Raw genomic sequence first — 25,270 nt, 5'->3', positions numbered from 1 at the left:
AGGTCCATGAGATTCTTATCTCCAATTAACCACAAGAAAACCAGAAGTGGCGCTGTGGCTCAAATTGTAGAGCCCTAGCCTTGAGCTGAAGAGCTTAAGGACAGTGCCCAGGCCCAGAGTTCAAGCCCCATGGCCCCCCCCCCAAAAAAAAAAGGGAAAATTATGTTAATAGCAACTAAAACCAAATCCTTAATTGTTTGATTTTGGCTGGGAGTTTTAAGAGCAGTGGCAGGCAGCACTGGGATGCTGGGTTGGAGGATAATGGGCTCTGAGTGGGGGTCCTGCATTTCTGGATTCCAAGCCCTGCAAGAGGAAGGTGCATCGGAAGGCTGGCTGCAGCTCTGATGGCTTTGGCACACACAGAGTGGAAATGTGCTGATCCCTCCCACTGCATTTCTTTTCTGCCAACAAAGAGTAGCAGGAGGCTGATTCGGTCTAGGCAGTTGTGGGGCCTAGTACAGTCACCCCAGCTGAGTGGAGGGGAAGCTAGTGGGCAATGCTCAGCCTGACAGCCACTTCCCAAGCCTTCAGCACTGCTGAGCACTTCCTGTGAGAGTCCCAGCACCTCGCACTGCCCACAGTGGCCACACATCTGTGCTCCGTCACCTCCCTTGCTCTGGGGACTGCCCTGAGGGTAAGGTGCACGCATCTGTGTGGCATGGAGGTGCAGCGCGGTTTGGCTGAGAGCTGCTGGAACCTCTTACTTGGCTTCCTGCTCCAGCTGCTCCTCCAGCTGCCCGATCTTGGCTTCCAGGGCTGAGATAGTGGCCTTGAACTTGGACTTGACGGCCCCCTCCAGCTCCTGCAGTTTGGCCTTCAGCTCCTTGTTCTGCCGCTCCAGCTGCTGACGTGCGTTGTCACTCTTCTGGGCAGCGCTGCGCTCGGCTGCCAGCTCTGTGTTCAGTGTGTCCACCTGGGAGGGGAGAGGGCTCGTCACTTGTGTGAGGGCGGAGGAGGTGTGGGCCCTCCGGGGGGGGGAGGGGGGGAGAAGGCCACCACATGGTTACCTGCAGAGTGGTCTTGCGGAAGCGGTCATTGAGCAGCTCCATGTTGCTCTGCTCCTCCTCCAGCTCCTCCTCCAGCTGTGCGATCCGAGCCTCCAGTCGCCGCTTCTCATCCAGCAGTGCAGACCTGGTAGGTGAGGGGGAAGGGTGTGTGTGTGTGTGTGAGACCCCTCCATCACCTTGCTGCTCAAAGGAACGTCACTCCTGATGGCTCTTTCCCTGCCCCTGTCCCCAAATCTATGCACAAGTCCCACTGATTCTCCCTTCTGACCCCCACTCAGATATCTCCCCGCAGGAGGCTGCTGGCCTGGTCCTGGCCCGGCCTCCCAGTGACCTCCTGCTGTCTCCTCTGCCTCCCCCCAGCTGATTGCTGCTGTGATGGCAGGCAGAGTTCACTTTCACAATGTAACCAAGATCTCCACACTCCCTTAAGCCAGTGTGTTCCCAGGGCACTTAGATTCCAATTCCATCATGGCATGCTAGGAAGTGTATAGGATGCATGCTTAATACAGTAAAGCAGCAGAGCAGGAAAGAAGACAGAAAAAATGACTTCAGAGACAGGTCCTGGCTAAGAAAGCTGCTTGCAAGCAAATGAATCAATGAATGAGAAGCAGCGTTTGTGAAGCTAGGTGGATGCAGTCTGCAGATGGCACTGGTCTGAGGGCACTGGGGAGGAAGGGTGGGCATAGCCGCCCTGCCTGCTGCCGGGACACTCACTTGCCAGAAGCGCTGTTGGCGATCTCATCAGCCAGCTCGTCTCGCTCCTGCTCGGCGTGGCGGCGGGCACGCTCGGACGAGGCCAGCTCCTAAATGAGTGCAGATGGAGTTAGGCTCAGGCCATTTGGCCCCTTCACCCACTGGAGCAGGGGTTGTTGCTCACATGACGCTCAGCAGTGGTAAGTGAAGCTGGCAAGCTTACCGAAGAAAATGAGAGGCCAGCAGGGGATGTGGAGGTACACCACCTCAAATGAAAACCCATCTAGGGGAGACCCCGTATTACAGGATTCACTGTCATTTCCATGGTAGAAGCTGGCTTTATTATACCATCCTCGAATGCCAGTGTTGTTTTTTCTTTTTAAAAAATATAAACCCAGCAAATATGTTCCAATGAACCCCAAATTTGTGCTACCCCAAATGATAGTAATGATCTAGAACTATGTTCCATATACACACTTTGGACATGGAGAACAATGAGGGTCAGGGTGGCAATACCTCTCAGGCCTGGGCACCTGGGAAACGCAATTTGTGACAAAAACTGTCAAGAGTTGGGGTGGGGATGGGGGGAGTCTCTCCCCATCTCGGAATAAGCTGTGCTCATGGCCTTAGGATTTAAGAGCTGCATAGTCTCCTTTGTCTGATGGATTTGGAAGAAGGCCCACATGGATGAGGGGACTGGGCCCGATTCCAAGGATGGTCAGCAGCGCACCAGGTTCCTGACTCCTGTCCAGGACTCCTCCCATCAGCTTCCCCTTCCAGAGATGTCATGTCTAAAGAGAGTGCATCTTGAAGCTGTGTGAGGGCAGGGTGGCCCAGGAGTGCCAAGGGCGCTCCACCATGTCCACCTGCTCTCTGTCAGTGCCTGGGAGCTAAAGCCTCTGCAAGGGCCACATTATGGCACAGAACCTGAGAATTAGGGCAGGTGGGGTCAGGATGGAAAAATGGCAGTTGGCAGAATGCTTTGCACCTGATCTGAGGGCCACACATTGCAGGCCATCTGGCCTCTGATGTTCATTCTTCTCAGTACCAAAAGCTCACTGGGTTCCTGTCTACTAGCTAAGGATGCTTCAGGTCAACACCGCAATGGATGTCCAGAGCTCAAACACTGAGTCATTGAGGAAAAACATCTGCTATCCAATACAAACTGGAGCCTGATGCTGGTGGCTCACCCCTGTAATCCTAGTTACTCGGGTTTAAAGCCAGCTGCGGCAGAAAAGTCCATGAGAGAGACTCTTATCTCCAATTAACCACCAAAAGGCTAGAAGTGGAGCTGTAAGACTCAAAGGGTATAGTGCTAGCCTTGATCCAAAAAACCCCTCAGGGACAGCTCCCAGGCCCTGGTCCAAACCCCAGGATTGGCACCAAAAAAACAAAACCAGAAAACCCCCAAACCTAGCTATGTTTTGGACTCTAGAGCCATTCAATGTTCTTTAAGCACCATATGAACTAGAATTAACGCCCCCACCCCCTCTATATCAGGATTTGTGGAATGAAGAAAACAGAGCTTAAGAGGGATTATGGTCTTTGATGCTGAAAGAGAAAGCTTGAAAGCTGATGATCCAAGAGTCCAAAAGTCAAAAAAAGGAGGCTGGGTGGACCTTAGTGGCCATGAGTATTAAATTTAGTGTGCTCGAAGCCCTGGCTTCTGTCTCTAGCATAGAAGTGGGATGGGATTGGGGGAGGGAAAGAAAGGGGGAAAAAACCCTGAAGGCAATAAAGAGAGTAAAAAACAAAGAGGATCTAAAGCTAGCTGTCAGGTAATCTCAGTCTGCTCAGTGTATACTGATCTGGCTTTTAGTTCTTTATTCCTGACATGCAGGAATGTCATGTCAGCTCAGCCTGGCTTTCAGTAGTTGTTTAGACAGCATTGTCTATATGGGGAGCTTTTTCATAGTTACTTCAGGTTATCTTTCTAGGTTTGTATAGGTTTTGATCATTTCTCATTTACATAGAAATATACAGGAAGCGGTGCTGTGGCTCCAGTGGTAGAGCGTTTGCCTTGAGCTGAAGAGCTTGGGGACAGTGCCCAGGCCCAGAGTTCAGGCCCATGAACGACCAAACCAAACCATACAAAAAGGAAATATACATATTTAAACATGTCTCACAAGTATAATATTTTATATTATGTATAATATTTGCCACAGGAAGTTACAAAAGAAACAAAAGAGTAATTGATTATAAGAAGATTCACTCAGGAATTCAATGAAAGATACTTTTCTCAAGTATCACATGAGTGTGTGTGTGTGTGTGTGTGTATGTGTGTGTGTGAGAGAGAGAGAGAGAGAGCACTCAGGGATAATTGATCCTATGCTTACCAACTCTAAAATGCAAGTGACCCTCTTCTCACCCAGGGAACAAGGCCTAGAAAGTGGCTTGACAAATTACTAATCAGCCCCTCTGCAAAGCTTCAGCCAGGTAGAGGAATATTCGTGAGAGAGTCAAAGCCTGACATCTTTCTCTTCGTTGAAGCAATGATTGCTGAAAACGGGTGCCAGAGGCTCACACCTTTAACCCTAGCTACTAAGGAGGTGGAGAAATGAAAAAGTCAAGAGATTTCATCTCCACAGAGAGAAGCTGGACATGGCAGCCCGGCCTGTGATCCAGCAACTACAATACTCCATAAAGTGGGTGGAAATGAGACCCTATCCTAAAAATAACCAGTGAAGAAGAGGGCTGAAGGAGTGGCTCAAATGGTAGCGTGCCAGCCTAGCAATCTCTGAGTTCCAACTGCAGTACTACCCCCTGCCTTGACAATTGAGAGAGAGAGAGAGAGAGAAGAGAAAGGAGAGGGGAGAGAGAGAAGCTACAGTATACTAGTTTATAAAGATATTAAAAATATTTACTCTTAGAGAAATTTCTAGGCCAAGTATTTGTAGAACAAATGGATAACAAAGTAAACCAACCTCCTGCAGTTGAAGGATTTCTGCTTCCAGGCTCTTCAGTTTCTTTTCACTCTCTTTGGACTGAGCAAAAATCTCATCTCGGGATGCTCGGGCCTCTTCTAATTCACGCTGATAATCCTTCATCTGAGCCTAACATTAAAGAAGGTTTTGGAGTTAGTTTTCTTCTCTTCATTTTATTTAATTATATTTGTCGGTCATGGGGCTTGAACTCTGGGCCTGGGCACTGTCCCTGAGCTCTTCAGTTCAAGGTTAGTGCTCTACCACTTTAGCCACAGTGCCACATTGGTTTTCTGATGGTTTATTGGAGATGAGTGTCTCAAGGACTTTCCTGCTGGGCTAGCTTTGAACCATGGTCCTAGATCTCAGCATCCAGAGTAGCTAGGATTTTAGGTGTGAGCCACCAGTGCCTGTATTCTTTATTTTTTTGGTTAATGCTAGGGCTTGAACTCAGGGCCTAGGTGCTGTCATTGACCTTTTTTTGCGCCAGGCTAGTACTCTACCACTTGAGCCACAGCTCTACTTTCTGCTTTTTGGTGGTTAATTAGAGATAAGAATCTCATGGATTTTCCTACCTGTACTGGCTTCAAACCACGACTCAGTTTTAGCCTCCTGAGTAGCTAGGATGACAGATGTGAAGGCACTGGTGTCTGGTTTCATTATTAATTTTTAATGTGTTCTCCCCTCCCCCAGACTATAAAAGTAACACATTCATTGTAAATGTGAGTAATGAAGCTGGGTGAGATTTGAAGATTGCAGTTCAAAGCCAGCCCAGGCAGGAAAGTATGTGAGATTCTTATCTTTAATTAATTACCAGAAAACCAAAAGTGATATGGCTGAAAGTGATAGAGCACTGGCCTTGAGCAAAAGAGCTCAGGGACAGAGCTCAGGACCTGAGTTTAAGATTCACCACTGACAAAAAAAAAGTCACAACATCCCCAACTTAGTAGCAAATTAAGGTATTAGTGGTTCATGCCTGCAAATCTTAGCTATTCAGGAAGCCGAGACCTGAAAGTTTGTGCTTCTAAGTCAGCCTGGGCAGAAAAGCCAATTCTCCCAATCAACTCACAAAAACTAGTAGTATAACACTAGTCTTCAGCAAGAAAGCTGAGCAAGAATCCTTTAGTTCAAACCCTGTTATTGGCACAAAAAAGTAGCAAACTAGCCAAGTACTGGTAGCGCATGCCTATAATCCTAGCTACTTAGGAGGCTGAGATCTGAGGATTGGAGTTCAAAGTCAGCCCAGGTAGGAAAGTCTGTGAGACTCTTATCTTCAATACACTACTTAGAAAAAGCCAGAAGTAGCACTGTGGAGTGGTAGAGCGCTAGCCTCAAGCATAGACTCAGGCGCCTAGGCCCTGAGTTCAAGCCCCAAGACTGGCAAAAAATAAACCCCAATTCCCCCCCCACAATAACAACCCCTCCCCCAAAACAACAACAACAAAAAGTAGCAAACTAAATCTGACAAAATGTAAAAAGGAATATATAGTATGGCCAAGTGAGCCATGCAGATTTGGTCTGAGAACTAATGAACTCATTTCAATAAATCAAAGGCAACAAATAACAAAACACCTTTTCATTATAAAAATGCTCAACAAGGGCTGGGAAGGTGGCTCAGTGGTAGAGCGCTTGCCTTGCATGCTTGAGGCCCTGGGTTTGATTCCTCAGCACCACATAAGCAGAAAAAAAAAAGCCGAAAGTGGTGCTGTGGCTCAAGTGGTAGAGCGCTAGCCTTGAGCTGAAGAGCTGAGGTACAGCACCCAGGCCCAGAGTCCAGGCCCCACAACTGGACCCCCCCCAAAAAAAAAGCTCAACAAGCTATGAAAAGAAAATATTTTCAACTCTGAAAAAAGTGATATGAGAAAAAAATCACAGCTAATACCATATTTTCATTATCTCTCAGTTAACTAGCAAAAAACATGGGCTAGAGGTATGGCTCAAGGGGTAGGGCATTTCCCATGAGCAAGAAAGCTGAGTGAGTGGCCACAATCAAATTCTGCATGATTTTCTCATAGAAGGTGAACAATAATATAGGGATGGCTCATCTTGCCAGTTGTACTTTACTTATACTGTACCAGAGAGTCTAGCCAGGAAGCTGAAGAGACATTTAGGATGGAAAAAAAGTTAAACAAGCTCAACTTACAGATATGATCTTCTGAACAAAAAAAATCTGAAAAGCCCACGGACCAAAGAGATTGGAATAGATTGTAAATGTGGAAATGTAACTCCCTCCAAAATTAAAGTGTAAAAAAACAAAAACCCAAAATAAATAGTTTAGCAAGGTTGGTGGACACAGGACCAATATTTCAAAATTAATTGCATTTCTATCACTATGAATATTAAAACCTAAGAAAGTAATTACTTTCACAATAGCATCAAATATGCATAACTGTAACAAATGAGAAGGACTGTCACCAAAAACTATAAAACCTCTTTGGGGAAAAAAATGTAAAAGTAAATGGAAAAATACTTATGTTCATAGACCAGAAGACTCAAGATGGCAAACTGACCTACAAGGTCAACAGATGGACAATTAAAATCCAATTAAAACTGAAGCAAAATCTAAATTCTGGAAGAAACTGGCATTGTAATCCTAAAATCCATATGGAATTGTAAGGAGTCCAGCTAGAATTGTCAATCTTGAAAAAAGCAAAGCTGAATAAATCACACTTCGCAATTTTAAAACTTATTTCAAAGCTCCAGTAATTGAGACTGTGGGGGTGTTGGGATAAGGGATCCGAACACAAATCAATGAATAGAACTGACAGTCCAGAAACAAGTCTATGGCCAATAAACTCTGGACAGGATAATTTAGTGGTCGGTATACTGTTTTCAACAAACAGTGCCAGGATACTAGATAATCATAGCCAAAAGAACAAGTTGTGTCTGCACCTCATTCGTAACACTGAAATTAACTCAAAATGGATCCAAAACTTGATGGTAAGAGTGAAAAGTATGAAACTCTTAGAAGAAAAATATAGGGAATCTTCCTGACCTCTGATTAGCCAGGCTTCAGAAACCTACCAAAAGAACAAGACACAAAACTAGACTTCATCAAATTAAAAACCTTTGGTGCTAACAATAAAGGAATAATAATAAGGGAACAATAGTAAAGGAACAAGCATCTAGACAATGGAAAGAAATAGTTGGAAACAATTTGTTTCATAACATATTCAGAGTATAAACAAAAGTGGTTCCATAGAGTCATTAAAAGACACCTTAAGCTGGGCACTGATGGCTCATGCCTGTAATCCTAGCTACTCAGAAGGATGAGATCTGAGGATCACGGTTTGAAGACAGCCTGGGCAGGAGACTCTTCACTTAACCACCAGAAAACCAGATCTGGCATGGCTTAAAGTGGTAGAGTGCTAGCCTTGAGTAAAAGAAGGTGAAGGACAACACCCAGGCTCTGAGTTCAAGCCCCAGGACTGGCACCAAAAAAAAAAAAAAAGTATAGTGAAACAAATGAATTATACATAGACCTAGAGTCTGAGAGGCCTTTCCCCCTAAACTTTCCTCTACATGTGGCTACGTACACATTTAATATAAATACCTATGCTCATGTGATGGGTAAGTGCACAGCCTGCCACCACATCTCTGGTGTGAAGTCCAGCCTTTGTGTCACATACTGCCCTTCACTCATCTGTGACAGCCCATTGACATTTAAACTCTTTCCATTTGGGGAATCCTAAAAAAACACTTCAGCTAAGATATCTGAATGTAAAGATTCCTTTTTTTGTTTTTTGGTGTTGGTACTGGGGCTTGAATTCAGAGCCATATGTTCCTGCATGACTCCTTGGCTCAAGAGTGCCAAGGCTGGTGCTCTACCACTGACACTGCTCCACTTCTGGCTTTTTGCTGGTTAACTGGAGCTAAAAGTCTCAGACTTTTCTGCCCTGGCTGGCTTTGAAATGTAATCCTCAGATCTCAGCTTCTTGAGTATCAGCAAGTGTGAGCCACCAATGCCCAACGAAAATCTCACACAGTTTATTGAACATTTCCTTAAGATACAGAATTGTGAGATCAAAGGAGGGGACACTGTCTATAGTTTTTGTCATTTACACCTCTTCTTTGTCTATTAACTCTCCCCTAAACAGTGCGGATGGGGGCACATCACTGCCCACCACCAAACTAGGAGTCACAGAGACATCCCGAGTCACTGTGTGGTGGAAATGTAGAGGATCAGTGCTCACAGTACTAGAGTAACAAAGTCCCACCTCGATGGGTGGTGTTCGGTTAACACCAGAGGCTGTTGTGGCCAACACAGCATGTTCCTGAAAGGTCACTTTACCTGGTGACCAACCCCAGTTTCAGAGCAAATCCTGTAGACACAGTGATGTACATGTGCCATCTTTACTGCATTGGCCTTCAACACCCAGCCCAAGGGGAAACAGCTGCAAGGCTGTTCCTTCGTGGGGGCGTGGCTGGACCTTATGAGGGGGTAGCTTGCCCTGCCAGGGGCGTGGCTGCCGCACCCACCTGGAGTTTGCGGAGCTGCTTGATCACTTCATCCCGAGCTTTGTTTGCAGCCTCAATCTGAGCTTCCAGGTCCTTCAGGTCGATCTCCATCTTCTTCTTCGCAGCCACAGCAAGTGCCCGCTGTTTGCGCTCATCCTCTAGTTCGGCCTCGAGTTCTCGCACCTAAAGGATGGCAGTGGGTTATTGCCCCTGTGGGCTCCTGTCACTCTGCAGGAGTCTCTGCTACACAGCAGCCCTTCTTATTAATGGAAAATGTGGGTGGCTAAATTTTGCTCAGTTAGTGTAGCACCTGGTGCAGGCCACTCCTGCTGAATGGTGGCTATGAGTGAGCTACCAGCACCCAAGCCACTGTTAAGTTTTTAAGGTAAACTTCTACATTCAAGGTTGAATACACACTTAGAAAAGTATGCAAATCATAAGCGCTTAGCAGTTTTTAAAATAAGCAATGGATCTGCTTTTTTCTTGGAGTGATTGGTGAATTATGCAAGCTTGCAGCGTCCCCTCGCCTGTGGGTGGTTCTGCTTCCTTGTCCCATAGCATACTTCTGACACCCAGAACCGGAAGGTAACCAGCATTTTTCTGAGACCATTTTTTAAAATAATTCTTATATAGATATATTTGTGTGGTCCTGGGGCTTGAACTCAGGGCCTGGGCACTGTCCCTGAGCTATTATGCTCAAGGTTAGTGCTCTACAACTTGAGCCAAAGAGCTCCATTTCCAGCTTTCTGGTGGTTATTTGGAGATAAGAGTCTCATGGACTTTCCTGCCTGGGTTGGTTTTGAACCACAATCCTCAGATCTCAGCCTCCGCAGTAGCTAGGATTATAGATGTGAGCCCCGACATTAATTCTTAATTTTTTTTGTTTTCGTGAGATTCTGCTGAGGACTGACAGCAGCCTGGCTTACTGTAAGCCACAATGGCATTATCTGAGGAACAGAAAATTAAGCCTAGTTAACAATAAAATCCTCAAATGACCAGATAACCTACTTTACTCCCGCTAATGCATCCTATCTTCAACAGACAGGACCGTGGGGCACAGCTGCTTATAGAACAGTGGAGCCCTGGTTCCCAGGGCCCTGCCCCCTACACCCACCTGTTTAATCAGCAGCCGCTTCTTTTCTTCCTTCTGCTCATCTCTGGTTTGCAGGTCCCTCTCGAACTGGGCCTTCATGGCCTGCATGTTGACCTCCAGGCGGAGCTTGGCGTCTTCCGTGGCCTGGAGTTCGTCCTCCAGCTCTTCCAGCTGGGTCCTCATTTCCTCCACTTGCTGCTCCAGGGCCCGCTTGGATTTCTCAAGTTCATGAACCTAGAGTACAAGAGGTGCCGGGGAAGAGGGGGAAAGAGGTAAGCCTTGGGCAGAAGAATGAGGGGAGGACAGCAGTCTTCCTGTGTGTCAGGCCCATCCATGGAACGCTGTTGCTCTGCTTGCCCCCACTGGCCTCCCACACATGCCCGCCTACCCTGCCTTTCCCTCCAGGGCTGCTGTGCCTCGTTTCAGAGAGACAGTTTAAAATGCACTTCAGTTTAAAATGCTCCATTCACACGTGCTCTATAATCTCCTCCTCCTCCACAGCCTCCGAGCCTCCGGGCTGGTTGGCATTTGCCTGCTGTGTAGAGAGTGGGTACAGAGTGCACCCCTTTTTGCTGTAGAAAAGACCAGTGAGTTGGAAAGGCCCACATGCAAACGAGTGGGTAGGCCTGGCTAGGAGGAAGCCTAATCCTAGACAAAAAGCCACCACAGACATCTACCCACTTCTGTGCCTAGCACTGTGCCAGCAGTACCAACCACAGGCCCATCAGATCCTCATGGCCTTTTGCAGCAGGCCTAGGTCCTCTTTGTGGGGGTTCCATGACCCCATCAGCTCTCACAAAGGTGAGGCAGAGGAAGACGTAGGAGAGAAAGAGCTATTTTCTTTTAAATTAAAAAAAAAAAAAAACCACCAAGCAACTTTACCCATAAAGGTAATGAACGGGGGTTACAGTTACATAAGTAAGGCAATGAGTACATTTCTTTTTAAACACTGTTACCCCTCCCTCATTTTCTCCTGCTTATCCTTCTCTAGTGCCCTCAGAAGGAGCCATTTTCTAGCACTGTTTGACAAATAGGAGGCACAAAAGACATGTTTGTAGAGAAAACAAGCATGGAACCAGCTACAGTTGACTCTCCACATCTGATTGTATAATGATGGTTGTTTCACCCTCTGTGGCTTCTTTGAGCCCATGGGACAGGTCCCCTGGATGTAGGAGACCCTCTGGGATGGCAGGACAGTCTTCCATCCCTTATGGGGGGCCTGATGACCTGTATCTCTAAAAACCACTCCTTGCCTGTACCATGGGCTTTGTGCTTTGCAAAGAGGTGAAACAGGGCAAGTGTATAAAGTCCAACTGACAGTTGAGGAACTCAATGCTAGGAAGTTTAAGAGGCTCCTTCCCCTGGTCACAGTGGATGCTGGGAACAGTCAGCCTGGAGCCTCATCTCTGAATGCCATGCTCTGATTTGTTTTGCTACCTTCAACATGTCATATACTAAGGGATGGGGGGGAGGCATAGGGAAAACAGGTGTATGGAGAGGAAAAATGCCACCGAAACCTCCAAACCACAAAAGGCTGAAAGGCAAGTGATGGGGCCTTACTGGACAGGGTAGGTCAGGGGGAGCAGTAGCTAACTCTGCCCTACTTTTTTGTGCCACTCCTGAGGCTTGAACTCAGGAACTGGCTACTGCTCTACTTGTGCTCAAGGCTAGCACTCTACCACTTGAGCCACATCTCTACTTCGGGCTTTTTTGGTAGTTAACTGGAGAGAAGAGCCTCACAAACTTTCCTGACCAGGCTGTGATCCTTAGATCACAGGCTCCTGAGCAGCTAGGATTACAGGTGTGAGCCACCTTCCCATTTCATTTTATATGGGGGGTCAGTTCCTAGGAACCTCAGTCTCAGGAGACCTTGTAGGACTTGGGTTTGAGAAGTATAGACTCTTCTGTTGGAATGCCCCTGTGCCAGGATTGAGTCAGGAAAGGGAGAACCAGTGAAAGTGACAAGAACAACAACCTGACTGCCTGCCGGGCTGCTGCAGGAACCACACTTGGCTTGGCACAGATAATGGAGAACACGTTGTAAAACACCTGAACCCCAGAGACTACTGCCCTGTTGGCACACAGGCCCAGGCTATCCTATGGAGCCCAGGAGGGACTTACGTTCTTGCCCACATCGTCTTTGGAGCTCATCAGGTCCTCCATGTCTGCACGGAGCTGCTTGTTCTGCCTCTCAAACTCCTCCTTGGCCTCCAGGGCTTCCTCCAGGGCCCGGGCCAGGGACAGGGCTTTGGTTTCTTTCTCTCTGGCCTCTGCTTCAGCCCGGTCCCTCTCTTCTGCATAGCGGGCAGAGATGTTCTTCTCCTCTGCTAGGAGCTGCGAGCAGAAGCATCAGGAAGCAATGAGCATAGCACTAGTGTGGAGCATCAATGCGAGAGTGCTATCATAGACAGGATGAGCTTCCCTAATACAAATGCCCAAGTCTTGCTGGAAGTCCACAAGTGGGCTCATTTTGATGGCTCACAGAATGTAGGTGCGCTGAAAACACTATATAATTACTCTATGGCACATGACACATAGAGGAATTTCCTGTTGACACTCGGGTCTGTCCTACTGCCAAGCTATCTTAGAACTGAAAAATCAGAAAAATTTCTAAACCTGAAACAAATCTGTTTCTAAGCATTTTGATAGAAAGGGTACGTGAGCTGTAGTAGATTATAGCTGTTTACATCGTTTTCATTTTGTGTTCTGCTTCTCTGTTTTCCAGGTTTTTTTTTTTTTTTGTGAGTTGTGGGGCTTGAGCTCAGGGCTTGGGTACTGTCCCTGAGCTCTTTTGCTCAAGGCTAGAGCTCCCCACTTTGAACCACAGCTTCACTTCTGGTTCTTTAGTAGTTTATTGGAGATCAGAGTTTCATGGAATTTCCTGCCAGGGATGGCTTTGAACTGCTATCCTTAGGTCTTAGCCTCCTGAGTAGCTAGGATTATAGGCATGAGTCACCAGTGCCTGCCTTGTTTTCCAGTTTTTATGTAAATACATGATCTATCTATCTATCTATCTATCTATCTATCTATCTATCTATCTATCTATCTATCTATCTATCTATCTAGTTCTAGGCCTTGAACTCCAGGGCTGAGCTTTTTTTTTTTTTTTTTTTTTATCAAAGCTAGCGTTCTATCACTTGAGCCACAGTGCCACTTCTGCCTTTTTCTCTTTATATGGTATTGAGGAATCGAACCTAGGGCTTCATGCATGCCAGGCAAGCACTCTATCATTTAGCCACGTTCCCAGCCCTACATGTTGCTTTTAATTGCCTTTATATAAGATCTTTTCTCCCATAACACCAAAACAACAAAAGGAGGCCCTCTTCCATGAGGAAACGGCCCGAGGCTGAGGACCCTGGGGGTTGGGAGGCAGGAGTACGGGTCACCCACCTGGTCAAACTTCTTCTGCTTCTTCTCCAAGTTGGAGACGATCTGGCGCTGGTGGTCCAGGTCCACTGTCAGGTCATCAAGCTCCTGCTGCAGCCGGTTCTTGGTCTTCTCCAACTTGTCATAGGCCAGGGCCTTCTCCTCCAGGCGCTGGCTCAGGGCCTCTACATCCTTAAGAAGCTTCTTTTTAGCTTCTTCCAAACTCTCGATTGTTCCTAAGTCATCATCTACTTTCTTCTTTGTTTCAGCCAACTAAGTTTTGGGGAATGATAAAAAAAAACAATATAAAGAACTCAATTATTATTATTATTAATTATTAATATTATTGTTTGTGCCGGTACTGGATCTTGAACTCAGGCCAGGCAATGTCTGTGAGGGTTTTCTTTTCTCTCTCAAGACTAGCACTCTACCACTTGAGCCACAGACCTACTCCTGACTTTTTGGTGGTTAATAAGAAATAAGAGTCTCATGGACTTTCCTGCCTGGGCTGCTTTTGAACGGAGATCTTCAGATCTCAGCTTCCTGAGTAGCTATGATTACAGGTTTGAACCCTGCTGCTATTATTGTTTTCTAGGCAAGGTATCATTCAATTTGTAGTCCAAGCTGGCCTCTATTTCCTGCTGCTGCAGGAAGGACTGCAGTGGGACTGCAGGCAAGTGTCACTGCACCTGGCTCAACTCAACTGGGTTTTGCATTTGAGGAATAAAAAGAAACTTTTGTTTTGCAGTATAAATCAACACTCTATGATTTTAAAACTAATGCCATGTAAGCTTGTACCTTTAGCTGATCTACAAAATGGTGATTAGGACCGAGAGCTTGTATTAGGTATTATAGCACTTTTTTATTTTAAAATTACCATTATGAATAAGCAGATGAGCATTTGGCTGGGTCAAAGACAAAAAGGGTAACGGGCTTAAATTAGTACAACCCAATTAAATGCCCCAAATGGAGCTGAAACGAGCCCTGGGAGCAGGCCACTGCTGCTGGTGGCACGTATCCAGGCCATCTTTGCTCCCTACAGAGCCATTCACCTGGGACTGCAGGACCAACACCTGCTTCTCCAGGTTCTTCCTGGCCTCCTCCTCCTCCTCCTGCTGCTCTTGAAGGCTATTCTTCTCCTCTTCCAGCTGCCGGATCCGACTGCTCAGGTTCAGCTTCTGGCGTGTCTCCTCCTGAAGCAGCTCCTGTTCGTTTGTTTAAAAAGTCAACATCGTTGTTATATTCATCACCAGAATCCACATCCACCCCTACCACCACCACCACCACAAAAAAACAAAACAAAAACAACTCCTACTTAAGACCTAGAAAACCCTTTATTAAAGATTGCTTCATAAAAAAGGAGCTATCTCCATGGGGGGAGGGGATACTCAATGACATTAATAAACACACATGATAATTCTGTAACAGCCCAAATTAGCTCTTGAGGCAAATATTGCTCCAAGTCCATTCTCAAGGATGGCAGCACCATGTGTCCATAGCCAGGCCAGGGCCCATGAAGCCCCCCGGGACACCTTCCTGCACGCCTGCATCTCTCCTTTCTAGAACTTTCTGTCCACTCCCCTGCCTGGGTCAGGCACTTGCTGTTTCCCATTGGGCTGACCTTCAGTCCTGGGCCTCCTTCATTACCTGTGTGGTCACCTGCCAGGTTAACTACTCTCACATGAACAAGCAGATGTGAATATTTTCAAGGTACCACAGGGCTTTCTGCACTGTGGCTCTGGCCGCCTTCAGTTTCTCTGCAGATACGCCTTGTTCCAGCCTTGCTTCTGCTCACCCAGCCCCTAAGCATCCCATTGTCTGTTTGTCTGAGGTTTCTGTCCCTCTTTCTCTAGCCCCTAGCCCAGAACCTGGCAAATAAATACAAATGCTTGCATATTGAACAAAAATAAGATGAAAATCTTGAAGAAAAAGGTACATTACTTGTGATTTAAATTTAGAAACCCCTCCAAACAATTTAATACAAGTCCCACCAATGGAAGTGTCAATCCAATTTTTTACACAGGAGACTGTGAACAGCAGCATGAGATTTCAGCCATAATAAAACAATGTTTCCTTGCCTTTTGGGGGAGGGGGGAGTTCTGGGGTTTAAATCGGGGCCTTATGCTCACTAGTTAGCTATTTTACCACTTGAGCCATGCCTCTAGCCTCTCTCTCTCTTTTTTGAGATAGGGTTTTCCCTGTGTAGTCCAGGGTAGCCTTGAACTCAAAAGCTACCTGCCTCAGCTTCTCAAGTGCTGAGATTATAAGTATGCACCATTCTGCCCAGCTAGCTCTAATAAACCATTTAAAATGGTGTGACAAGACCATGCACTGCTGGGGAAACCATAGCTGCCAGCGCACAAACCATACTGGCTAGCACTGCCTTCCCAGCCAGTCCTGGGCCAGTGGAGCACAGGAGCCCAGGGCTCTGTATCCACCATCCTGCACTGCTTTTGCATTCTGGAAATCTCCACTGAGGCTAGCTGGATTCCCTGAGGAGCAGGTTATAGTGCAAGACAGTTCCAAATACCAGTACAATAGATTGCACACTGATATTCTAGAAGGCAGTGGTGGAACTGGCGAATTTCCCACCTTACGTTGTAGAAATGTTACTGTTTACTAACGCTCCCTTGAACCCCACTGTGATACCTGGGTGTCCTGTAGTTGTGACTCCAGACTAGACGCATCTTTAGCAAACTTAATGCCCTTCTTCTCCGCTTCTTCCAGAAGGGTTGAGACATTATCCAACTCGTTCTGCAAGGAAGAGTGACGATTACATTCAATTCTACAGTAAGAAGCCAATGAAAGGACCTCGTCACAGCTCAGAACACAAATGGAGCAGTCTTTGGGGGTATGTGTGTGTGAACTTGAAGCTGCCAAATTCAACTAAGACCTTCACCACCAAGATTGTCATCTCCCAATAGGCTCAAGGGCATAGCTGATAAAACCTGCTGCTCTCAATAGCATGTCTTCCCATGGAAAGGTCCTGGAGGCTGATAGTGTGAGGGTTCTTCCTAGCTGTGGTCAACTACCTGGTTTCACGTCTATCACGAAGAGACAAACATGATGCTGAGTCCTTGGGAAGAGCCATTGCCACCCCTGTGTGACGAGTCTGTTCAGACTGGAAGGTTTTTTTGTTTTCTGTTTTGTCAGTGGTGAGTCTTGAACTCGGGGCTGGGGCTGTGTCCCTGAGCTTTTTTGCTCAAACTTGCAAGGCTGCTATTTTTGCTCTTTCAGCAACATCCTTCAGAGAGCTCTTACCTCGCCAGCCTTGGGAACAGTGTGGTAGGGAATGGTTTGAGTCATGAGAACCTGACCTGGGCCCTGCAAATGGCCAGCAAATGACCAGGTGAGGTAGGGCCTTAGCTTCTGTGAGCTGGGTGTGGTTTGAGGAGGAAATGAGGGGGGGGTTAACATCTGCCTGCCATTGCTCAGGGCCCACTGTTACTCACCTTGCCTCTTAGGTGTGCAGAGTTCATGATGGGATTTCTAAGACCTACCCTTCCTTGAATATCTTTTACAAGCATGCATGATCTCATAAATAACACACAAGGCTTCCCATGTGTTAATGCAGTGAGCCCGAGATGGCGCAGCTCAGAGAGGGCCTAATTGTGCTATCCCCTGGGAACCTGGATTCTTAACTGATTCCCTCCGTATTCCAAATGGCAGCTGTGCATCAGGATGCCTAAGTTATTTGTGCAAATCATGTGGATTATGCTGAGCATCCGCTTTCCTCCCAGATGTCTGGAATTTGGGGTGTTTCAGGCAGAGTGCTTATAGGACCAGGCTCAGAAATGACTTGCACACTGAGGACAACACTCAAAGTGCACATGGCTCAATGGTGGAGGGGCTGTGGAGCTGGGCTGGGAGAAGACCCTGCACACTGGTGCCTGGCTTTTTCAGGACTTTGCTGCCCCCAGGACCTGGTTCCTTTCTCTGACTCTGCTCTGTGTTCTTTCACTGGGATAAATCCCGGCTGGGAGGATTATGCACGTGTGATCACTGCACTGCAGGGTCTTCAGCTCTCACAACCCAGCTCTGTAAATTCCTCTTCAATGCAACAATCAGCAGGTGTATCTTTTCATACCAACATCTACTCATCTACTAAGTTCTTATTGGTGGTGCTTGACTCCATTCTAGACATTAAGGTTATTTCCAATGATATGCTTGTGTGTGTATGTGTGTGCATGCATGTGTATGTGCACTGCTCCTAGAGTTTGACTCAAGGCCTGGGTGCTCTTTTTTGCTCAAGGCTAGTGCTCTCCCACCTGAGCCACAGCTCCAGTTCTCAAGGATTTTCCTGCCTGAGCTGCTCTGAACCTCATTCCTCAGATCTCAGCCTCCTGAGTAGCTAGGATTACTGGCTGTGAGCTGCTGGGACCTGGCTAAATTATATGCTTTTATATACACTTCTACAGAGAATATTCTTGGAGTTGGATCTATGCCTAACCTTCATTGTTTCTCTAGGATAAATGACAACACATTGATTTTTCTGGGCCCACAGCTTTAAAGCTTATGATATGGAACTGTCAAAGTGTCGTCTAGAAAGAAGCTTCAGTAATTTATGCTCCAACCACTTGTGTATATAAATCCATCATCCTCAAGTCTTTATCATTACTAGGTATTTTGCCCACTGCTTTCTTATTTTCTGGCTTACTGGACAGGGTGAGGTTGTTAAGAGTCATGCAAAGAACAGCCAATTCAGGCTGTTTTTTATTTATACTGAAGTTGAACTCAGGATCTCTACTTGAGCTATGCCCTCAGAACCCTTATGAATGTATACATACATACTTACATACATATATACCTATATATTTTATCGATCATGGGGCTTGAACTCTGGACCTGGGTGCTGTCCTGACCTCTCTTTGTTCAAGGCTAGCGCTCTACCACTTTGAGCCACAGTGCCACTTCCTGTTTTCTGGTGGTTAATTGGAGACAAGAATCTCAAGGACTTTCTTGCCCGGGCTGGCTTTGAACTGTGATCCTCAGATCTCAGCCTCCTGAGTAGCTAGGATTACAGGCATGAGCCACCAGTGCTCAGCTACTGCTGTCATATTTTTGAAGTATCATTTACATTCACCACAGTAATAAACACTGATGGTCTCTAGGAGTTGCATACAATGACAATTTTCAGGTATGTAACAACAGATTTCCACAGGAGGGCCACAGAAGGATAAAAATGCCAAACTGGATAAGCGAGAGCAAGACCTGTCCAGTGCCCAGGTGTTCCAGCTTACCTGTAGCTTATTGGCTTTCTCGGCCAGCTCCACCCTGAGTCTGTCGCCTTCTGAGACCTTGGCATGGAGCTCCTGGACCTGGGCGTCCAGCTTCTTCCTCTTGTGCTCAGACTCAGCCTTGACCTGCTGCAGCACCTTCACCTCACACGCCAGCTCTTTATTGTCCGTCTCCAGGCCCTGCTTGTTCTTCTCCAGATTTGCTTTGAACTGGGAGAGGGAGGGATATTTGACGTTATTTCACAGCTCTCTGTAAGAAGCACTGCTTTTGGGCCTGATGGTAGTGTGTCCACCGTCAGCATCTGCTATTCTGGGCATCTGGTTTCGAGGTGAGGGATACCTGGGCCATGGAACTCTCTGCTCACAGTGGTAGATGTGGGTATCTAGGGGCTATGTAATTGTCACATGAGGTGGAGGAAACACTCCTTAAAAAAAAATTAACACAAGCTAAATCTAGTTCAGAGATGGGTCTCTGGGCACAGGAGGTGGCTTCAATCTCAATCTCCACCTTTGAACTGTGTGACCCTGGCTTAGTTACCTTACCACATTGGACCTCCGTTTCCTTATCCTTTCCATGAGAATAACAGAGACTACCCTACAGGACTGGAATCAAGACTATAGAAGGCAGTGCTCAGAGTACTTAGCACAATGTCTGACCTCCATGAACAAATGTCCAGTCCCTGGTCACACTAACACTGCGTACATTAGCATGTGGCTAGACAGAGAAGAGAAAGCTAAGAAAATCAGACCAAGAGTAAAGGCATAAAGAAAGGATTCCTGAAAAAATAGGAGAAAGAAGGCAGTTGCACAGGAGGATGGTTTGAGGTAAGGAAGGAATATGATGTCTTGGTAGACTGGCAAGCTCTTTGTGAGAGGTAGGTGGGAGAATGGTGGAGGATGACAATGTGTGGTGACTAAGACGAGATGAGAGGCAGAAGGGGCCACGAGGGTGCAATGAGTGTAAAGGAACACCGGGAAGGGAATAATGAGGCGTCTTGGCAGCAGCCGAGTGAGAGAATGGCTGAAACCACTCAAGATCAGTGGGCAAGCCATTGGGAGAGCAATGATATCCGTGAGCCACAGGGGAGGAATGTGTGACTCGTGGCTGCTGGATCCATCCATCTTCTACAAAGAATTAGGGCGTATGACTTTTCTCTAAATAAACAATGTGCTTTAAGAAAGCAGCTATCACTTATGAGCAACTGGGTCTCCAGGAGCCCACCCTACTGCAGTCTGAAGGCTGGAAGTTCATCGCAATAGCACTGAAGGGGACAGCCAAGCGCAATGGTGGCTGTCTGATGGATTATTCTCCCTGGGGACATGGCCACGTGGCTGGGGTCCCCTACCCTTTTAGCTTGCTCCAGTTGCTCAGAAAGCTCTTCCAGGGCTGTTGCATGTCTCTGTCTCATGTCCTGAATTTGTGCTTCATGGTTCTTAGTTTCTTCCTCGAGAGCCTTCTTTAGCTCGGCCACTTCCTGTTCACGTTTTGTGCTAAAGAAATGTATTAAAAACAACAACAACAGATCAGAATTAGCCAACTGATTACGTTAAAACACATTTGGAGCTGTGTGATGCTGGCTTAAACTTGTAATCCTAGCTTCTTGGGAGGCTGAGATCAGGAGGACTGTAGATCCAGGCCAGCTGGGATTGGGAAGTGCTTGAAATTTTAAGTCAAAAGAAGGATGCTGCTAGGCTCTGGTGGCTCATGCCTGTAATCTTAGCTACTCACGAGGCTGAGATCTGAGGATCATGGTTCAAAGCCAGCCCGGGCAGGAAAGTCCATGAGACTCTTACCTCCAAGAAGGATGCTGGCCAGTATCCTGTGCCTATGATCCCAGCTATGATGAAAAGTCAAAAATAGGGACTGTGGTCCAGGAGGATGCCTAAGCAGGACTTGAGACCCTATCTCAAAAATGTCCAGTGTAAAAAATAGCTAGAGGAATGACTCAGTGGTAGAGTGCCTGCCTAGCAAGTGTAAGGCCAAGAGCTCAAACCCCAGTACTGCTAACTTTCCGCTCCCTGACTCCCTCCCCCCCCCAGCCCTGGCTTGGCAAGAGTGACTTCACAGTTAGCAGTCAGCTGAGCAGAACAGTGACACCAGGTCTTACCAGACTGGCTAAGGAGCAATGGGGTGAAGAAAGGAAAATGGTGGGCCTAATGGTGTACATCATGATTTGGGTCATGTGTATTTATAAACACAGAGGCAGTTTGGAGGTTTGTTGGGTGTTGTGTTTTAGCCCATGTCCCCCAAAGAGAGGTGGCTGGAATCCATCTGAGACAAGCAGGGCTAAAAGCCTTCAACCTGCTCAGCGAATAACAGATTTTAGCAGTTGTACATCTTGGCCTTTTTTTTTTCCTGAATCTAGAAACCAGTGAACTCGGCTTTGGAAGTGTCTACTCTTGGCTGGGTTTTTGACCAGAGTAGAAAAGAATGCTCAACCAGGTGCCAATGGCTCATGCCTGTAATCCTAGCTACTTAGGAGGCTGTGATCTGAGGATTGCGGTTCAAAGCCAGCCCGGGCAGGAAACTCTGTGAGACTCTTATCTCCAAAGAACCAATCAAAAACTGGAAGTGGTGCTGTGGCACAAGTGGCAGAGCACTAGCCTTCAGCTGAAGAGCTCAGGGACAGGGCCCAGGTCCAGAGTTCAAGCCCCACGACCACGACCACGACCACCACCACCACCACCACCACCAACAATAATAATAACAACAACAAAAGCTCTGATCGTCTTTCCAATTCACTTCTTGCAAAAACAAAAACTACAAATGAGAGATGTATTTTTATCCACACCATAATGGGCTCAACTGTAGCACTCACAGATGGTGTTTTGGGAAACATTATGTCTCCTGCAGTTCAGGTGTGTACCCTTACCAAAGGCTGTCAGAGCATTCAAGCCACACCTACCTGTCTGCTGGTTCTTACTAGAATTGTGTGTCCCATAATTAACTTACAAGTAAGTCCTCGGCAGATGGAATTCTCTTCTGCAGGCTCAATGGCATCTTATGTCCCTTTAGGTCTATGATGAAAATCTAAAGGAACTAACCAGGTTATTTAGTCGGAGGGAAAGAGAAGCTAAAGGATGCCTTTGATTCTTAGATTTAGGAAGGGACCAGGAGCAAAACCGTTCACCCTGAAGATGAACTGAGAGCAGGAGGCTGTGTGACCCACTGCTGAGGGAAAGTAATGACCAGCAGAGAAAATGGAAGTAATCATGGAGGATGGCAGAATACAGGATAACAGGAAAGCCAGTGGGACCTGTGGCTGAGCTGGGCTGGACCACAAAGAATCTTCAGCGATTCCTTCTGTCTGAGTTCTGTGAGGCCAGAGCTGGCAGTGCTGCAGCCCTCTCTCAGCAGTGATCTCAGCCCCTGGGGTCTCATTGCTCCACTGGTCCAGGAAGGGAAAATGTCCATACAGGATTTGGCGCATGAGTCACTGTGCTAATTGCTTACACATTTGAAAGTATAGAGCAAGCCTCTGGCACTGTGCTTCAGCGCTGCTGTGAGGCTCCCGCTGGTGAAATGACGCTAACAGATGCCTTAGCAGAAGTGGGGATGCTCTTACTGGTGTCAGTCTGACTTGTTTTGAGTTAGTAAGAATTGAACCTGGGGCCTTGTGCATGCCACGTGAGCAACTGCTGGTCCCTGAGCTATACACACAGCCCTGGTTTCAGTGTTTATTAAGTACATGTATGCTCAGGTTGACAAATACAGAGTGAGTTATCACGGTAAACTTGTTTCTAGTTAGCGAAATAACTTAGTTACTCAAGTTACTCTCACAATTATAAACACAATTAGAAAAGCACACAAGAATATTTATTTCCAATGTGATCTTTATCCCTTAAGTGCAGATTAGACAGACCTCCTGTTTATCTGAAGATGTTGAAATTCCAGGGTATTTCCTGCTTCATCCTCATATCAAACTCCAAAAACCTGTTCTGGCCAAGAATGTGACCCTTCAACCTGCCTTCTAATCATCAGTGCCCCAAGCCAGGCACCAATGGTTCACGCCTGTAATCCTAGCTACTCAAGAGACTGAGATTTGAAGATTGTGGTTTAAAGCCCAGGCAGAAAAGTCCATGAGAGGGCTGGGAAGGTGGCTCAGTGGTAGAGTGCTTGCCTTGCATGCATGAGGCCCTGGGTTCGATTCTTCAGCACCACATAAGTAGAAAAAGCCAGAAGTGGCACTGTGGCTCAAGTGGTAGAGGGCTAACCTTGAGCTGAAGAGCTGAGAGACAGTACCCAGGCCCAGAGTTCAGGCCCACAACGGACAAAAAAAAAAAGAGAAGTCTGTGAGACTATTATCTCCAATAAACTACTCAGAAAAAGCTAGAAGTGGTGCTGCGGCTCAAGTGGTAGAGCACTAGTCTTGAGCACAAAGAGGCTCAGGGACAGTGCCCAGGCCCTGAGTTCAAGCCCCAGGACCACCACCAACAACAAAAAATTCAGTGCTCTTTCTCAACATTGCTCAGCACTTCCTGATGGGGCCTGTTAAGAGTGTAGCTCCTTCCACAGGAGGATGAGAAGAGGTTTGCCTTTGATATGGTCCAGCATCCTGATTATTTGGCTTTTCTGCCTCTTAGCTTTTACAAGCTCTTGGGACTTACCCGGGCCATCTGCCGGGGTGGGCGGCGTGGCCAGGCAGAGACTGCCATATTGTGTAAACCAGTCCCCTGACCCACAGTGAAACCAACATTCCCAGAATGTTGGGAAGACCCAGATGATACATCCTAGCCTACTGAGAACAGAGCCCTGGCTCTTCCACACTGCCTCCTCTTGGTTGCTCTGGGTCATTTCTACCTCTCTCAGACATCTGTCTTCACAGGTATTCTGGCTTTCTGGGGCTGACATGTTGCAGGTGAGCCTTTTCTGGCTATGTCCAGCCATGCCAGGTCACTTTCTTCAGGCCTGCACCTGCTGCTGGTTCCTGGGCTACTGCTCCTGTCCTTGCCCAGTGTACACCTGTGCCTAAAGATCTGTGCTCACACTTCTCATCTCAGGACCTGAACATTCCTTCTAACATGCTTGTCTACTCTGCGCATGCCAATGGACACTGCCAGCAGATGCCGGCCCACACTGCTACCTCTTCTGTGTGTCATCCCCTCTCCTTTTCTGGCCTGCTTGCCCCTCCTCTGTAAGTCTCTTTCCAGCTCAGTTGTCTCTCTTTCCTGCCTTTGACTTTCTGATGCCGTCTTAGTCTGAAGGGCCTGTGCTGCCCATGGCACATATATTTCTACCTATCAGCTGGTTTGTGTCTGTCACTGTTCTACCTGCTAGGGTCCCCAGGAAGCAGAAAGGAGCTCTGGAATGACATCTTCCAGATACCATGATGCCCCAAAGGAGCCAGCACAGCACAGCACAGCACATCTGCACAGCACATCTGCACAGCACATCTACACATCTGCAGCCAGCAGATACCCGCGGTGCCCCCGCCACACTCACCGTAGTTCCTGCTGAGCCGCCGTGGTGTCCAGAGTGTCCTCGAGCTCGGTTTTCAGAGCTTCCAGCTCCTCACTTAAGTCCCTTTTCTGCTTTTCTGCTTTGTTCCGTGAAGCCTTCTCGGACTCAAAGTCTTCTTGGAGTTCGGCAATTTGAGCTTGGAGCTCACGTACAACTTTGAGTGCGTTATTCTTGTGCAGTGTCTCATCATCACCTCTGTCAAAAGGTCCAAGCAGAGAGGCGTTCAGGGGTCATGTGGCACCTGGCCTGTCCTCTCTGCTCTAGGGGATGCTGGTTCTACCTCCTCTTTCCAGGGTCTCCTGGGGGCAGTCTGTCTTCAAGTAAATGACCTGGGAAGGCCCCGAACCAGGTAATGGGAGCCACAAAGGGGATCCAGGCCAGCCTCCTTTTTAAAGGGCCACAATCCTCCATTAAGAGGTGGAAGAGCTGGGTGCCAGTGGCTCACACCTGCAATCCTATCTACTCAGAGGAAGCTGAGACCTGAGGATCATGGTTCGAAGCCAGCCCGGGCAGAAAGGACTATTATCTTCAACTAGCCAGCAAAGCTAGAAGTAGAGATGTGGCTCAAGTCACAAAGTGCCAGTCTTGAGTGAAAAAGCTAAGAAAGAGTGAATGGCACTGAGTTCAAGGTCCAGTATTGGCATGTGTGTGATACACACACACACACACACACACACACACACACACACACACACACACACACACACACACACACACACACACACACGGGACAATCTCACTTTAAAGATCAGAAAACTGAAAAATGTCCTCTGCAGTGAAGTGTCATGACAGTCAGATCACTGATGGAGGCAGCTGTCAAACCACTAACCTGGAGGACATATTCAGGCACAAGGAATTCATATTCCACAGTATGAATACTCCCTTCCCACTTTGCCATGCACCTCCTTTGTACCTACATGCAGGTAGGTGATATGTTTTTCTGATAGGGAACAGTTGAGGTATCTGAGGTGAGGGTTGGGGAAGCTGATAAGATATGATAGCAATCAGGGGGACATTTAATTTTAGCCTTATAA

General features: G+C 47.1%; 1 protein-coding gene across 1 annotated transcript in view; it reads right to left on the bottom strand.

Moving 5' to 3' along the window:
- Myh10 (myosin, heavy chain 10, non-muscle) overlaps window positions 1–25,270 on the bottom strand; it is a 141,113-nt gene that overhangs the window by 3,940 nt on the left and 111,903 nt on the right. Inside the window, exons 27-39 of the mRNA XM_013013115.1 lie at window positions 24,219–24,431; window positions 20,122–20,266; window positions 18,779–18,985; window positions 16,188–16,292; window positions 14,591–14,743; window positions 13,563–13,811; window positions 12,294–12,506; window positions 10,194–10,406; window positions 9,101–9,262; window positions 4,625–4,753; window positions 1,722–1,810; window positions 1,008–1,131; window positions 705–913 (exon numbers count right to left, since the gene is read on the bottom strand). Coding sequence (XP_012868569.1) covers window positions 705–913; window positions 1,008–1,131; window positions 1,722–1,810; window positions 4,625–4,753; window positions 9,101–9,262; window positions 10,194–10,406; window positions 12,294–12,506; window positions 13,563–13,811; window positions 14,591–14,743; window positions 16,188–16,292; window positions 18,779–18,985; window positions 20,122–20,266; window positions 24,219–24,431 — 2,211 coding nt within the window. The remainder of the gene's footprint in view (window positions 1–704; window positions 914–1,007; window positions 1,132–1,721; window positions 1,811–4,624; window positions 4,754–9,100; window positions 9,263–10,193; window positions 10,407–12,293; window positions 12,507–13,562; window positions 13,812–14,590; window positions 14,744–16,187; window positions 16,293–18,778; window positions 18,986–20,121; window positions 20,267–24,218; window positions 24,432–25,270) is intronic.

Source organism: Dipodomys ordii, unplaced genomic scaffold (genome assembly GCF_000151885.1).
Source record: "Dipodomys ordii isolate 6190 unplaced genomic scaffold, Dord_2.0 Scaffold19, whole genome shotgun sequence".
NCBI classification, from domain to species: Eukaryota; Metazoa; Chordata; class Mammalia; order Rodentia; family Heteromyidae; genus Dipodomys; species Dipodomys ordii.
This window is presented reverse-complemented; position numbering and strand designations above follow the sequence as displayed.